General features: G+C 38.7%; 1 protein-coding gene across 8 annotated transcripts in view; it reads right to left on the minus strand.

Annotated features, from left to right (window-relative positions):
- NSD3 (nuclear receptor binding SET domain protein 3) overlaps positions 1-15,876 on the minus strand; it is a 49,102-nt gene that overhangs the window by 20,289 nt on the left and 12,937 nt on the right. For 7 of the 8 annotated variants that reach the window (XM_072846155.1, XM_072846152.1, XM_072846154.1 and 4 more), the window contains 12 exons: positions 15,373-15,441; positions 14,753-14,912; positions 14,158-14,312; positions 12,827-13,330; positions 11,882-12,008; positions 7,853-7,953; positions 5,379-5,424; positions 4,660-4,790; positions 3,967-4,095; positions 3,155-3,281; positions 2,543-2,740; positions 1,771-1,941 (listed from right to left, as the gene is read on the minus strand). In XM_072846155.1, coding sequence (XP_072702256.1) covers positions 1,771-1,941; positions 2,543-2,740; positions 3,155-3,281; positions 3,967-4,095; positions 4,660-4,790; positions 5,379-5,424; positions 7,853-7,953; positions 11,882-12,008; positions 12,827-13,330; positions 14,158-14,312; positions 14,753-14,912; positions 15,373-15,441 — 1,918 coding nt within the window. Of the gene's footprint in view, positions 1-1,770; positions 1,942-2,542; positions 2,741-3,154; positions 3,282-3,966; positions 4,096-4,659; positions 4,805-5,378; positions 5,425-7,852; positions 7,954-11,881; positions 12,009-12,826; positions 13,331-14,157; positions 14,313-14,752; positions 14,913-15,372; positions 15,442-15,876 lie in introns of those variants that run through there. The other variant, XR_012039674.1, reaches the window with a different exon arrangement.

A 15,876-nucleotide genomic window follows, 5' to 3' on the forward strand; every position in this document is an offset into this window, starting at 1 on the left:
CCGTTGGACCTTGCCAAGAGACATTTCTAATCTGACATTCAAACCAGGGAAGATCCACAGAAACTCTTCTGTCATAAACCTATATCTGATCCTGGTACCAGACTGACTCCGGACAACTGAGATAAAAAAACATAAAACCAAAGTGCTGAAAATATTATGGAACTGCTCTACCTACCACAAAAATTGTTTTTAACAATTCTGCTCTAGCTCTAGAAAACAAACAACTTCTTTCTGCGTATTTATGTTGGGCTTTTGGATGTAACTATTGGTTAAATAAATAATGTTGAAGGATAGGTATTCGTTTTTCTTGGTGTTAGTGTCTGATGCAGAATGTCCCAAAGCATCTGTCTGCTAACGGAATGCTACGTCACATGTTTTCGGCTGGCTCTATTCCAAAGACACGGCAACTGGCTTGGTTTTGTTGTTCAGACTGTGCATTTGTACGTGTAATAATGCTATCAACCAAAATTAAATACAAAACATATAAAAGGCTACCTAAAAACCTAAAATTAGAGCATAAAGACACATACAATGTCAAAGTTGCATGTGTGCATTTATGCAATGCTGCTGTGATTCACACCAAGCATATCCTGTTTTGGGGTGGCCCCAAAATGTTTAAATAAGTCCACAAAAGGAGAACCACTGACCCATGGTATAAACACCTTTTTACACATTTGGAGGAGCTTTTCTAAGGCTCATTCTAAAACTTACTGTTTCTCTGAGCTTCTGGATTTTTTTTAAACTTTATTTTAAACTTGGTTCTTTGTGATGGCTCCTAAATTACTTGGAAATGAGGAAAGGGGAAGAAAGGAGAGAGGTAGAAAGGAAATTGTTCTGGCACCATCTTTCCCTTCCTATTCAAAGGTCTTTAATTACTACTCTGCTCTTCCAAATTCAAGGCAATCTTTCCCATACCAAACCTCCAACTGAATGAACACAAGTGAAAACAAGTAACTTCAGGATTCATCTCATTTTCACCTCCTTATTAGTGACTTTCAAAGCTGCTGAAACAAATACATCCAACACAAACCTTTGAAATACTGTGTAAGACACATATTATTATTCACACACCTAACTGTGTCACTTCGATTAATCTGAGACAATAATGACATTTTGGCACTGTGCGACTAAAGCAACTGATGCACCAAAACTTTTCAACCTGCTATCTGGCAGAACACTGGTGACTTAAGAGCCATAAAAGTAACAAGTGGAAAAAAAAAGAAAAAAGGAAAAAGCAAAAAAAGAGAACTTTGGCATATGGAAAATCCCAGCATGAAACTTGTTTATACGGTATTGTAGATGTTTTTCTTTCAAAGTTCTCAAATGTGATGGTAGTTATAAATTAAAATGAATTTTTCTAGTTCATGAGTAAATCCTACCTTTTAGCCTTAAAAATTTAAACAGTTTTAAGTTTGTGAGTGGTGAAAGAATCCCCTTCTGCTTAACAGACAGTGAATAATAACACAGCATCCATTCTCAGCTTGCAATGGCTGGAATTGGGGCTCGGCATCCACTTTTTCCTACTGGCAACACAAGTAGGCCTTCTGAGTACCTATCGCTGTTTCTGAATATCAAATATTATGGACCAAAATAGCAAGTGGAAGTCTCATGAGAACTGTTGATCAAAAAAAAAATAATCACAGGCAGCATTTAAATCCCAGAGAGCCCTAAGGGAGTTTTTCTTTATGAAATACATTATTTTTATCACTAAACTGCACAAGTGACCATAGAAGAACTATAAAACGGGGGGAAAAAAACAAGTGTGCTCACCTCTTGCACAAACGAAACAAAAGCCTACATTTACAGCTGATGAGGAGTGATTCCTTTTGGAATGGTTACTACAGATGAGAATGTGGGATGACACAAACAAGCTTCCTGCAGCAATACAGCCATCTCCTGAGTGATAGGCAATGGGACATCTGAAACATCTCACCATGCGACCTGTTCAATATAAATGCAGAAAAATGCACCATGTCACCCCGGAGTCAGGATATGGGAGAAGACACCACAGACAGATGCAAGGCTGATTTTTATTCCAATCAGAGTACTAGATTTAAAAGAAACAATTATATATTTAAAAAAAAAGCTTTACAAAAGTAAACTCTTTTAACTTTCACTTTAAAACTCTGCTAAGAAAAAACACATAGTTTTAATAATTCTAGAGTCGACTTGTTTTGTTTAAATATTTTGGTTAATTTCTAAAAGGATTCTTTTTTTCTTGAAAAATAATTGTTTTAAAGGCTACTACCAACTGTCTTTTAAAAAAAAACATTCCTTGGCCTTGCACTACTAACCCTTGGCTCCCATTAAACCCAACAACAAAAGATTACTTAAATCCTGCAGATCCAGGTATACTTAGACAGCGGTCTCAGGCTGCTAGCTGTTTTCCCACCCACAACAGATTTAAGTTAATGACCTCATTACGAAGGAAGCCCTTGTTTCTTGCTGCACGCTGCATTACAGAGGGTAGAGTTATATTCATTGTTATTGGGACGACGCATTTGAGTTTCCTCCTGCTGCTCAAAGCCAGCTCTATTCTCACCTTTGCTTGCTTTATGAATATCCTTATCCATTGAGCAGGCAGTACAGCAATGCTGCGGACAACGAAATCCTCGTGACTCGAACAGAGCAGTGGCAAACTTGCGAACACAGGCCTCATGATAAAATTTACCGCACGTGTTGACGGAACAGCGCTTCACATCTTTGCCAGGAAGTTTGCATGAAAAGCACGTATGTTCTCCTTGTAAAAGAAGGAATAAGGAAACCCAACTGTAATGGCCAATTCTTTGAGATACAGATGTTGTTAAAAAGAATTCTGAAGCGAACAGTGTTACACTGGTTTGAGCAACACAGGCTCCTTCCCTCCAAACAGGTAAGGTGGTTACTATAATCCACAGTAACCATATAATTGCTGTTAACATAAAAGTCCCTTATTCTGAGTAAAACCCTAACCAGTTTATTACTTTTTTTCTTACCAGGTGCTTGCTAAGCGGAAAATGAGAATCTGGCCTCAGAGGTTAAAAAAAGTAATGGAATAACCCAAATGCACTCCCAAAACCGGAAACTTCCCACCTCAGTTTGTTCTGACCAGAACACAGCTCCTCAGCAAAGCGGGAAATCCCTCCCCATTTTTCAGACACGGGAACACACTCACCGTTTTTACACTCAGTGCAGATGAACTTCTCATCGGGCATTGACTTCAGGCCGAGACACTCCATATGAAAGACACTGCAACACTCGCCCTCGCAGGACACCAGAGACTCACCAGAGCTCTCGCAGATCTTAAACAGACAGACAGCTGGTCAGAGAACAAAGGGTACCTGACATACTTAAATGCAAGTGACTACCAGATGTTAACAGAGACTAGAAACTGGCTGAAATCTCTTCAGAGCTAAGATGAGGCAGGAGAACTGGCCTACATCCCACAGCAGACCTGATAAGTCTCTGGGCTGAAGACAATCCCAGCACTTTCTGCATCTTGCTCTCGTAACAGCGTGAGCCTGGACAGAGATGGGAGAGGCTCTACAGGATCCCTCTGGACTCCTCCTTTTCTCATGCACCTGAAGAGCGAGAGCAGCTTGTCCTGTACTATTGACCAGGAAACCTGCCAGAAGATTCCAGGATTTCCTCTCCAAAATACTGGAAAATTCTCACTCTGCCCTATCCTGAAAGACCGTCTAAAAATCTTTGAATGGAGCAGAAAATGGCATCTACTTTTTCTACTTATGCTAGCAGGTATGGATTAGATACCAGCTTCTAGCTTTTGAGCTTTCTAGCATGCAGGAGGGCTTACGAATCATTTCCAGAACATAAAAACTCCTAAAAGCCTTGATAATTCGGCCTCTCGGATAAAGTATGAGACATGGTTAAAACAAAGTAGTGTCATTTGAAAAGCCTGTCAGCTCAAACTAACAGAAATGGATGATACATCTTTAGGATTCATTTCTTTACAGTACCGTCATTTACCTGACAAACAGTGTCTTTTTTATTTGTTCCAGTTCCTCTCCTGGATAAGCTAGAGTCTACCGATTGCACATCAGAAGCATCAGCATCGGCAGTAGCTGATGGGCTGTCTGAACGTTTTCCAAAACTACCCTACAAAGAGGAAAAATCCAAGGCACTCAAACAAGACACTTTCAAAGGACAACCACGTTTTGAAAAAACAGTTAAGTCACCATCGATTAAAAGATCATTCAATAAGTCAAGAGATACAAAGGTCCTTGAAAGTTGCCGAACTTCACTACAATGATACAAGGAGTGCTGCCTTCTTGACACATCTTTTACCGATACAAGCAAAAAGCTATAGAGGTATCTATTTTACTTTTTCCAGACACCTCCCACTTTTACACCAAAATACGGCGGCATCTCTCAATTCCCAAAGAATCTACCAACCTTCAAAAAGCAAACCGAGTCAGTGATCTAAACCAATGTTTTGCCAGACAAAGAAGTAGGAAAATTTGTAAAGAAAGATTGTATCTTTTTAATATCAATACAATGGAGGGGATTAGAAAGAAAAAGACTAGGCTTTATTATTTAGACAATGAAAGACATGAAATTTGTAGAAAACAGTGTTCACACATTTAGCAATATGCAACTGAAAAGCCTATTATACTGACAGATTAAACGAACAAGCCCCTGTGAGAAACGATATGCCTTTACCTGTAAATCATTAAGTCCTCTTGAATCAGAGTCAGATGTATCTCTGTAAGCTGAGCTAGTCAGTTCTACATCAGTTGAGGCACGACTCCTTTTCTTTAAAGGTTTACAAGAATCTGAAATCTCGCTGGCACCTTAACACAACATACTAAAATTAGTTTTAATATATGTTCTCAACTTTTTGCTTAAAATTAATAAAGGAAAAAGAAAGATGGGAGACAGCCTGAAACGGTACTTTCTTTGCTAGCCTTAATTTTCAGTTTGCAACTTTGATACTAGTTTAATGCTCCCTGAAAAGCTAATTAACTGAAAACCACCTTAGGAAGAGCTTTTGACAAACTTCTGAACATGCTGACATAGTGGAGGAAGCTACTAAATTGTCTATGACAGAGGCTAAACCCTTAGGAGACTACCTCTTCGTCATTCTTCCTTAAAATATGGCTAAGCAAAGACTTTTTTTTTTTTAAGTTAAAAAATGTCCAGAAGGAGGACTTATATTATGTGCTTACAGCACATTAACAAACACTATTTTTCCAACTAGCAGTGCACGAACAAACAAACAACAACAAAAAACCAGAAAACCCTCACGAGAGAAATTAAGATCAGCATCTCTCTTGTTCATCACCAGAAAGCGTTAAGACCTCTGCAGTTTACACAGAACAAAAACCACTGCTGGATGAGCCAGGAACTTTTAATAAAGTTTATTTTCGTATGTAACTCACCTTTCTGCAATCCTGTCTTCACTGCTGTCAGTGGAACCATTTCAACCTGTTTGAATAGGAAAATCCATAGTTAAAACCAGAGGAATTTTTCTCCCTAGTATTAAAAAGAAAACATTTAAGTTTAAGCGATTTAGCATCTCTGAACTCAGATGTAGTCTGTCATCCCCTTCTTAGTGTGAGCCTTCTCGTCCTGTCGGGTTTAATCCTAGCTGCCTACGCTGAGTACCAGGAGACAAGGCAGCCATACGTTCACTAGCAAGGTCCTTTCCAATCACTCCCTTTGGGCACGAAGATGACAGGAAAGCTTTATCCATGTCCGGCAGGCAGGAGCGGGGTTCGTTTTGGCAGCCAACCCTGACGCTTTCGTAAAACCCCACAGCTGTGTAAGCACAAGCTCCCCTTAACAGGTATGACACTCGGGTTAGTGAGACACTGAATGCACTGCCATTTAAGGCACTTCCACCAAGCATGCACTCTTGAGCTCCTGGGAACAGACTCCTCTCTGTATAGAGTGCTGCAAGGCGCCCAGCGAGGGCGAGACGGATTGGCACGCAGCATTGCAGGGCTCTATACAGCTGGAAACTCAATGTGGGGAGACACTTAAGCAGACAAGTTTACAATCTTGCAAAAGCGGTTCAAGTTCTCCATCCTATATCAGAAGGGTAAGTTTAGAAACTGTTCTGCCAATGTACATGTAACACGTGAGAATTTGGCGACTGTATAATAATTATAGAAGAAAGTTGTTGCCTAAAATCCTGGTTTTAAGGTTAAGAATTACAAGTTATTTCTTTACAATGTGGTTACATATGCATGTAGAAACACATTTAGTAAATATTTAAGGATTATTCTATAATTTTTTTAAAAAATATTTTATTTTGTTGTACAATAGGTAAAAACATACAATAGAAGGATTTGTATAGGATACATTTCGTAATACAAATATAAAATCTAAACAATCACTTTTATTTCTCCACTAGTCACTGTAACAGTAGCATTAACATTTTGTTTTTCCCATTAATTGTACTCGTTCCAGTTATAATTTTATACCAAGTTGTTGCAGACTAATTTGGGAATCAGTTGCAAGAAAACTTGACTTTGGGTAACAAATATTGTTGCATAATTGTAAGAAGTTAGTAAGATTTTTTTTTTTAATATAACTTAATACATTCAAGGTTATGCGCATTACAGTGCATCTGTGTTTAAATTTTAGTCATATACTTTTCCTGAGAAAAGCACTTTCATGTTCATAGTCTTAGTTAGCTAGATAATATAAGCAAGCAAAGCTAACTGGGATCCATGAAGTTCATATTGTTGGTTCTTATACCTTTGTTAAATTAAGAAACATTTACAAACATAAAATAACTCTTTTGAAAATAGAGAGGCTGCAACACCTCATGACAAGAGGCTTAAGGGACTACGTCAGGTATCTTACGCCCAACATTTAAGTTGCTTTAAAGTTTCAGCAAGAAACTTTCTAGAGTTAGAGCATTCTTCTGCTGAACACAGATCTAGATGCTATGGCATCAAAATATGGAAAAAAAAAAGCAACTGGGTCCACTTTCAATCTCTGAAGTGAATGAAGTGCAAAACAAAGCGTAAAGGGCAAAGAATAAATTAAAATAAAAGAGATAAAAACAATTTTTCCCCTTCCCATATAAATCTTCAGCCTGACTGTCCCTTTTAAAAAATTCTCACTGGTAAAAGCTATACTATGAAACAGTTTATATATAATTATCAGGTTTCAAGCGGAGAGGCCCTTGAAGAGGGAAAACCAACCATGTAAGGAAAAGAACCAACAACTTTGACAAACTTGTTAAAAAAGCGTATTCAGTTTTTAATATTAACGTCCATCCACTGAACTTCCCTACTCATTTCCACGCAGAATTTTTTATAATTTTTTTTAAAGCAACAACATTTGTCTGTCTGACATCCAGATTAAAGGAATGCCCTGTACATGTTAGATCTACTTAAGGAAAAAAACCGTATATCCCAGAAGATGTGTTTTGCTGATGTCTGCCAACATAAAAGTCTGACTATTCATCTGTAAGTTAATTCGTGCTTAAAGTCCATTTTCAAAAGTGGTCAGATTAATCAGTCTAACTTCATTTGAAAAACAAAACCTCAATACAAACCAGCAGCTAAATCAAGAGCAAGAGGAAGGAACCTGGTGGCAATTCCATCAGATAGAAATTACTGAAACAAGATCATTTTGCTCATAACAGAAATCTCAAAGTAAACATGGCAGGTTCATTAGGAGTCTTGCATCATTGAGTTCCCATTTTCCATAGCCTGACTGATACTGTGAAGATGCCAGTAGCAGAGTCACAGCAATGGTATTGACAAGGGGATTTCATGAAGGATAGTCCAAAACGAAACCCGATGGGGAAAAATGGAGAAAAATAAAAAGGCACCAATATAAGCCACAACATTTATGAATACAATATATTTTAACTCTCTACATGGAGGAAGCCAACCTGCTCCTTTTTGATCTTCTTCTTTGGCACAACTTCAGTGGATTTCTCAGACTCTGAGCGGGTTCGAATCGATCTTCTCTGTTGCTTCTTTTCTATAGAACCTGAAGAAGGAAAAAGGTTTCCATTATATGATTCCTTGTATTTCTGAGGCACAGCAAGATGTTCAACACCAAATCAACAGATAAAGTAACGAAACCAAGACTTTTTCCTCTTTTGAATGTTTTATTTTGAAATTCTGTTCCAAGCTATTTGCCAACTGGTGCTGTTGTTGCAGACAACACGTTCTGATTCCATAGACAGAGAGATCAGCTTCAGAAAAAGACACTAGTAACAGAGCAAAACAAAAAGCTGGAATCCAGTTTACGGCAAACAGATTTTCATAACACACCTCTCAAGCACAGTCTTCACTTTGGTTAATTTTTAACCAAATAGTCCATCTTTGGTGTTTATGGGAAGGTATCCACAATCAACTTCTTGAACTAAAACAAGCTAGAAATTGAAGACGTAAAACACAGCTTCCAAGTTTTCACTCAAAACACCAGTTCTGCGCCCCTGCTCTGCGGGGGATGGCCTTGTCTCAGAACTGACTAACACAAAAACTTAAAGCAAGGACCACGCTATAACACGTGCCAGCAATACAAAATCTGAACGCTCAGCTAAAGATTTCGAGAGGTGAAGAAAAACTCAGCACAAACAGAAGCAGTGATCACGATGCGTTATTATAATTAATGAAAGTGAAAAACAAGTTTTTGAAAATATTACCATGGAAAACAAAATCAGATTAATGAAGGTTATTACGACATTTCAAGAGATGAAGTAGGAGCTACTGGTTTTTTGACAACTAAGGTTGGCAAAATCAGAAGACCTTTCTGTGCTGCACTACCTCCAAAAAGGGCACATGGAGAAACATGTACACAACACTTAACAGCATGGTAAGTGCAACTTTTGAAACAAAGTACACACTTAGAGCTGTACTGACAGAAAACTGAGGTTCGAAGGTTTACAATTATCTGTTGTGAAGCATTATTCTTGCTTTTCAGTTTTGGGTGTTTCACCTAAAGACATGAATGTAAAATACTTCATATTCTTCCAGGCAAAAATACAAACTCTTGGGACCAGGAATTAGCTTACTGTGCCAGATAGATATACCGTTAGAAGTTGTAAACCTGTGTCTTCTTGCTAGGAGATAAAATACCTAGAGAGATAGGCAGGCTTTCAGCAGACACTGAAAGAAAGCCTTTCAAAAGGACTCCAGGAAAAAAAATGAAGATTCATCTTGATTAATCAGATGAGCATTTTTATCAAGGTTGTGTGGCTCAGGAATATCTCAGTAACTAGACTTCCCAGCTGAAAAAACTGTCGTTTCACAATAACTGTATTTCTCAGGGAAAAAAAAAATAATTGTTTTTCTTCAAGGGAAAAAAAGTTTTACAGCATATTAACTAATTAATAATTCAGAAATTAATAACTCAGCTCAACATCCTTCGTGTTAGCACACGTGTTACTTTTCGTTCCAACGAGCCGCATCCTTTGAGACACACACACAACTACGATGGATGTCAACACTAAAGCTAGGGGCCATCTTTTGTCACCTTTGTGTTCAGCCAGAACTCTCTGAAGCAGCTTAAAGTACATTTGAGCAAGTGTGACCAAACAGTTCATTTAATCAACAATGTATTTTCTCCCTGTGCTGCCCCACTGTAGTGGGGGAAATAAGATGCAAGCCCTGTATCAGAGAAGAAACTCCAGAATCACTGCAGCTAATATTGGCTGAAAGCAATATTGATCAATGCAACGGGCACTTTTTCCTCTTCCCGCTCTCCAAGGATCCAGTGCATCACCTCCACAATGCTCCTATCCCATCTTCGTGCATATTTTGATCCAGAGTTTCAGGACTGATTTCAGACCAGCAATCTACCTCACTACTGGCCAGGTCAGGTCAGGTTGATCCTGTTTCAGCTGTATGTGGAGACCAGAGGCACTATGAATTCTCATAGTTGTTCTCTTATTATCAGATTTCAAGTTACAGAATTATTTTCCCAGCATTATGGAATTCTGTATATCTAACTGCAGGTTATTAATAAGGACTCCCAGAGTCATTCTGTAAAATACTTTACCGTAAAGGTATTCTGAAGTTCCGGTGACCTTAAATTTGAAAAAAGGACTTCGCAGTTATGTTCCATGAGAGGGGACCAATAACTGTCTGGACTTTGGAAATGGCTTTGAAAGTGACTGTTTGGAGTGTATACTGAAGTAAAGCTCATGCACTCTATAGGGTGTTATCAGGTGGAGTTTTACGTATCCAAAAAACCTAAGAAAATGAAAAAAGAGAGGCTCAGAATTCTCACCCCCCTACATCTGAAGAGCCATTGTGAAGGTGAAGCCTTTAGTTCCCAGGTGAGAGAAACAAAACAGCGATCACCTCTCCTGCTGCAAGGCAATTAAAGTAGCAACTATTTAAAAAAACCGAAGTAGCTACAGCAACTCAGACTGGAAAGAAGAACCACTGTCGACAACACCAGACGAAACCCCACTCGCACCAGAATATCCGGAGTACTCAGCCTGTGCTGTAAAGCCCCCAAATACAGTCCATAAAACAATGGATATAAAAATAAGCCTACCTAAAAACTATACAAGTACAGAAACTGAAGCATGTTTGCAGAGGACACTGATCCCATGCATGTTGACCAGCAAGGTTTTTGAACTGGAATCTCATTTATTTTATGTTTGGAAAGGGAGAAATAACCAAACAGAGGGATAGTTAAAGCAGAAGTGACACGTGGCAACATTATGAGATTTTTTTTTTTTAGCATATGTACTGTAATAAGTCTTCCATCTTTTTTTGCTTCCATACCATAAGCATTTGTGCATCCTACTGGGAGAGAAAATCAAGGTGTTCTGCTGCAACCTAAAATTTACTTTTACATACCCAATGTAAAACTACGTGTGTTTGAGACTATACCAAGGATATGATTACAAGCACAGTAACAAACATGCAATAGTTAAGGATTTTACATTGTCTGTACAAAACCTGTGGTTGAAAAACAGAAGTCACTATAGGGACTGGAGGAACTTGAACAGCTCTTGGTTTAGGATAACTCAAAACTGCGTCTTTTCAGGAACCTCCATCCTTTCACCAAAAGGTATCTGTCTCCTCTTGGGGTGATGAGAGGACATACTGCAGACAAATTTCTGCTGGTGGGGAAAAGCTCAGTCCCTTTGGAAGAATTCGCATTAGCTATTTCTCAAAAAATCAGAACATGAAAAAAATGTTGGTTTTCTGTTCCAAATCTAGAAAGCACTCCTCCAGTTTATCTTTCTCATTCTTCACTACTACTGTACTACAAATTAAACTTCAAATAGGCTTTCCCTTTTCAGTCTCAAGCTCCATTATTTGCTTCAGTGGTTCTTCTCCCTCAGACATAATGCTTCAAAACTTAGTGCTTTACGATGGGGCCCCTAAAATGCCTTCAGAAGGCAAGCATTATCTCATTTTGCTGATGGAGTTAGTTGAAGTAGTTTAAAAGAATCACTATCCTTTACAAAGGTCATGCAGGAACTCAACAACAAAGTCTAGGAAAGCACCCATCCTGATTCAGAGCCATTCCTTACTGAACTATGCCACTTCCAGATTCTCTTCCTTTGATCCCAGCTGTTGTATTTTTACATTTGGTGCCAAAAGCCATTACAATACTCTGCTAACACACATCCACTATGTTGTCTTCTAAAACAACTTGCCATCTGCTCTCCACAAGGCATCCATCCTTCTACTACGTTGACTTAGATACTGCAAGTTGCAGACGCTAAAAGTTCAGAGGCCAAACCAGCTAATCCCATCACAAAGACATCCTGCGTTTCTCAAGCATCTGGGCTCATCATGTCTTACGTTAGCCATGCTTGTTACAACTATTATGTAAACAGAAAGATGTTAATAATCATTTTTAACTAATGAGAAAATGTCAGGTTTGATATTTGAATTTAAATGCTAGATTACTAAAGTTCAGACAAGGATTCTGCAATTTTGCCTACCTGTTGACCCAGAAGTTGTTTCAGGAGAGGACACATTTTGCACTGCTGCTTTTTCATTTCTCTGATTTGATGAAGAATTAAGTTTCTCTTGTCCTTTGACGCTTATTTCTGTTTTGTTACCAACTCCCTTAAAAAGAAAAAGAAGAAAAGATTCTCTTAACCTATTTATGCACGTGTTGCTGCTAACAGGCATATTGACCTACTCCTAAGTCTCACAACAGAAACATTCAACACTCTTCAATGCAACACATACACGTGGTGATATCTACTACTGAGCTGCTTCCTTGCAGAACTTGCCATCCCTCTCAATCTCCCCTTACACACAAGGAAAAAAAAAAAAATATTCCAGTGACTTTTCTAAACGTTACCTTCTCTCTAACGCTTAGGATGAAATAAATACCCTCCAGGTAGAGAGGCAGAAGAAGGAGGCAGAGAAATAGTCCTAAACCTTTTCCTTACACTGACTGTGAGAAGCTGCTGTGCACCTGAAGGAAGCTAGGAGGCAGAACTCATTTTAGCAGTCTGTTATACAAAACGTAGTTATTACTTTTTAATACATTAGTAACAGTTTTGTCATCTCATCTGTTTCCCACAAATCCATTGATTTTAAGATTTACAGATAATTTCTGGATTATTTCAACTAGGAAGCTGGAATTAAACAACTTTAATATTCTGAATGTGTTATGAGCAAAAACGTGACCATCTGTAGGGAGCTTCTCTGCCACCAGTCAAAATGGTTACTGCCAGAGACTTTTGGATGCACTGAAATTAAGAGTTCAGAGCACTAAAGATTCTGTTGTCACATCTGTCTTTTGTTAGATTTAATCTCTCCAATGAAAGGAACACGTATTGTGAAAGCTTGGTGGACACAAGTTTAAGCTCCACAGTAAGACAGACTTGGGATAATTCATGAACAAAAGAGGAGTCACTATACAAAGTACATACCTTAGTGGAATAAACAAACTGATCGATGAGTTTTCCATCCCCAGCAGCATTCTGAAGGGCAAAAACCTGTTCAATTTTAACAACTGGAGACATGTTACATTTTTGAAGATCCAAGTTGTGCATGGTTATTGAAGCTGGTAAGGACTTTCTAGCTGCAGCTGTTTTCCATGCAATTTTCACAGGAGGTGGCTCCTCTTCTTCCACACTTGACTGCCTCCGTTGGCTTTGTCTTCGCACCTCAGCATTTGAAGGCGATGCTGCTACCACGTTGGCATGTTCTGGCTGGGTGTTCAACGCTGGCTTCGGTCGTCGGTTCTTCTTGGACTCCGATTTAGAAGCAGCAGTCTTTTTGGCTTTTGACAAAACCTCCTCTGGCTCTTTGTCTATGTAAATGAAGGTGTACTGTTCTATCCTTTCTTCCCGAGTCATTTTCAATGCTTTCTCAGCATGGGCAATACCAATATCCCACTGAGCACGCTCTCTTTGTGGCCTTGGTTTGCGAATCTTAAGGAACAAAGACAAGCAGCTAATTACACTGAAGATTTTGCCATGTATAGCACTTAAAATGCAATCCTGAGGCTCTTTAAATCTCTCAGGCAGCAGATTTAAGTTTGCTCTCCATTTACAGGGTATTTTTGAAAGGTGGACAGTGAATCCTCTGCTCAAAGTACCAGCAGACACTCGAGCTGGATCATATAACCATCACAATTAAAAGCGTCTGCCCTGAGTTACAACTTCACTAAAGACAAGAACAGGCAGCATTCAAGCCTGTAATTCTGTTATGAGACACAGAATTAATCCTAATTTATCTACTTTAAAAATCCTCCTTATTTTTCTATAAACACTCTTTTCCTTCCACATCAATATTTTGATTAGCATAAATATTGACTGAAGTAGTCCATCTACACAGTAAGTAATTCCGGTAGCTAACACTTCCTTTCCAGTAAAACAATGGAAAAGAACATATCCTCTAGTATCAGGGGCTGGAAGAGCGTCCTTTAAAAACTGTATTTTCCAAAGAACAGGTTAATAGTGAACACACAGGCACTGTTTTAATTTAATATTCTAACACAGATGTAAAATTATCTCCAATGCCCAGGATGACTACCATCATGAGGAACCAACAGAGCAGGTTCAGCTCTCAGCCTCTTCACACGAAAGTCATAAGAGTATGGAAACATTTTTAGTATTTTTGCGAAAAACACTCTGCCAGTGAAATGCAGACAACCCTTTACAGGGTAAAGTACTACAGTGTCTCAGAACTGCCCCACGAGAGTTTCACTTACACAGGCACTGCAGATAACCCTCTACGCAATCAGTGTTCATCATACCTTCTGTTTCTCAGAGTGGTTGCTGGCTTGCTTAGCAGCCTCAGCCAATAATTGCTCATACTGTTTGTGTCCTTTGTACTCTCGAACCCGCTTCTCGTGCACCCACGCCCTCTCTGGCTGGTTGCTAAAAAACTGAACATGGTATTCACGGGCACCTGAAAATGAAACATTCCAGTCAGCAGTTTTATCAACATCACTGTGCTGGTTTCACTTACGCTTTCCTCCTCCGCATCACTCAGTTCCTGCAGGTGGAAGTACCTAGCTAAAGTTTGGAAATAAGACGGGCCTAGATTTAGAACAGTTTAAGATGGGAAAATAAGTGTACCTTGCCCACACTGAACACACTTATCAGTGTCTTCTCATAAATACATTGACTTGAGAGAAGTGGGAGCATCTGTGCACAAGCCTAGTTGGCACAGGCTCATCTGTAGAGGTAATTTAATAAGTATTAGTTTTATACATTTCAGGAATAGTCCTGTTTAGCATACACACAAGCAGAATTCATCCTGCGAAGGGAGTTCAAAGATAAGATATTTTTCATAAAGGAACAACTACAGACACTTGATACATTCTGGCAAAGATCTTCCTCCCTTACCTCTTGTATTAATTTTGGTATGAACATCAAGCTGTGGATCACATGAAACCATGCAAGGCCACCAGGGGTATGTTCCCACCTTGGACCAAACCAGATCGCCAACCTGAAACTTGATGTCATGGGTGACTTGTGTTGGAAGAGAAGGCAAGAACTGCTGGACCTACAAAGAAAATGCAAGCTTAAAGCCACAGAAGACAATTTGGCATGCTTAGAGATGCACACGCTATCCATAGGGACTTGTTATTTTTCTCTCAGGTATCCCTGACGTTTGATAATCTAACATGAGATCAGCATTTCTTAGAAACATGACAGAAAGGAGTTACATACAGCTAGGATTTACACAAGATAGTCACTGACAAACCAAGACACAAAACAGCAACCTCCACCACCACCCCAAAAAAGTTTCTGCCTTATAAGCCGATTAAGAATGTTGCTTTGGGGATAAAATAGAGCAATAAATACAGTACAACGAGAGATATTTTGATGCAGTAATGATTAATAAAAGTTTCAAAGAAATGGCAACTGATTTATCTGACAAATTAAAGGATCCACGTAATGATTAGTCCAAAAATAGTAACACACTAGAAGTTCAAAAAGTGTTAATTAGTATATTTACTAACCGGGGTTTCCTCCAACACTGTATCTTCTCTTGGTCTTTCTGACAGCATGCTAAGCCTCTCATTTGGTCTCTAGGAAATGGGTAACAATGACGAGAAAAAAAGGAAAACAAACACAAACAAGGTAAGGGGACAGTAAAAAAAAAAAAGGCATAATAATGAAACCAGGCAGAAAAAATAATTCAGAGAGAAAGGCAACCATGAACCCAGAAAATATGAATATGATGACGCCTTATACCCAATTCAAAACATAGTAGCATCACAATCAAAAAATACTTTTTTTCCCTACACTGTTTACATTACCATCACACCTACATACAACAATGTTCTCCTGTAACAGGTGATAGAAGAACATACACTTGGGGACAGAAAACCCAAATAACTTTCCACTAAATTAATACACAACTTCGAAGAACCAGAGAAGAACATATGAAGGATATCCATAGTAACGTGATGAGTCTCACTGTATACCAGTTATTTGCAAAAACTACATTACAAAAATCACAT

The sequence above is a fragment of the Ciconia boyciana genome, chromosome 25 (genome assembly GCF_034638445.1).
Source record: "Ciconia boyciana chromosome 25, ASM3463844v1, whole genome shotgun sequence".
In the NCBI taxonomy this organism is placed as follows: domain Eukaryota; kingdom Metazoa; phylum Chordata; class Aves; order Ciconiiformes; family Ciconiidae; genus Ciconia; species Ciconia boyciana.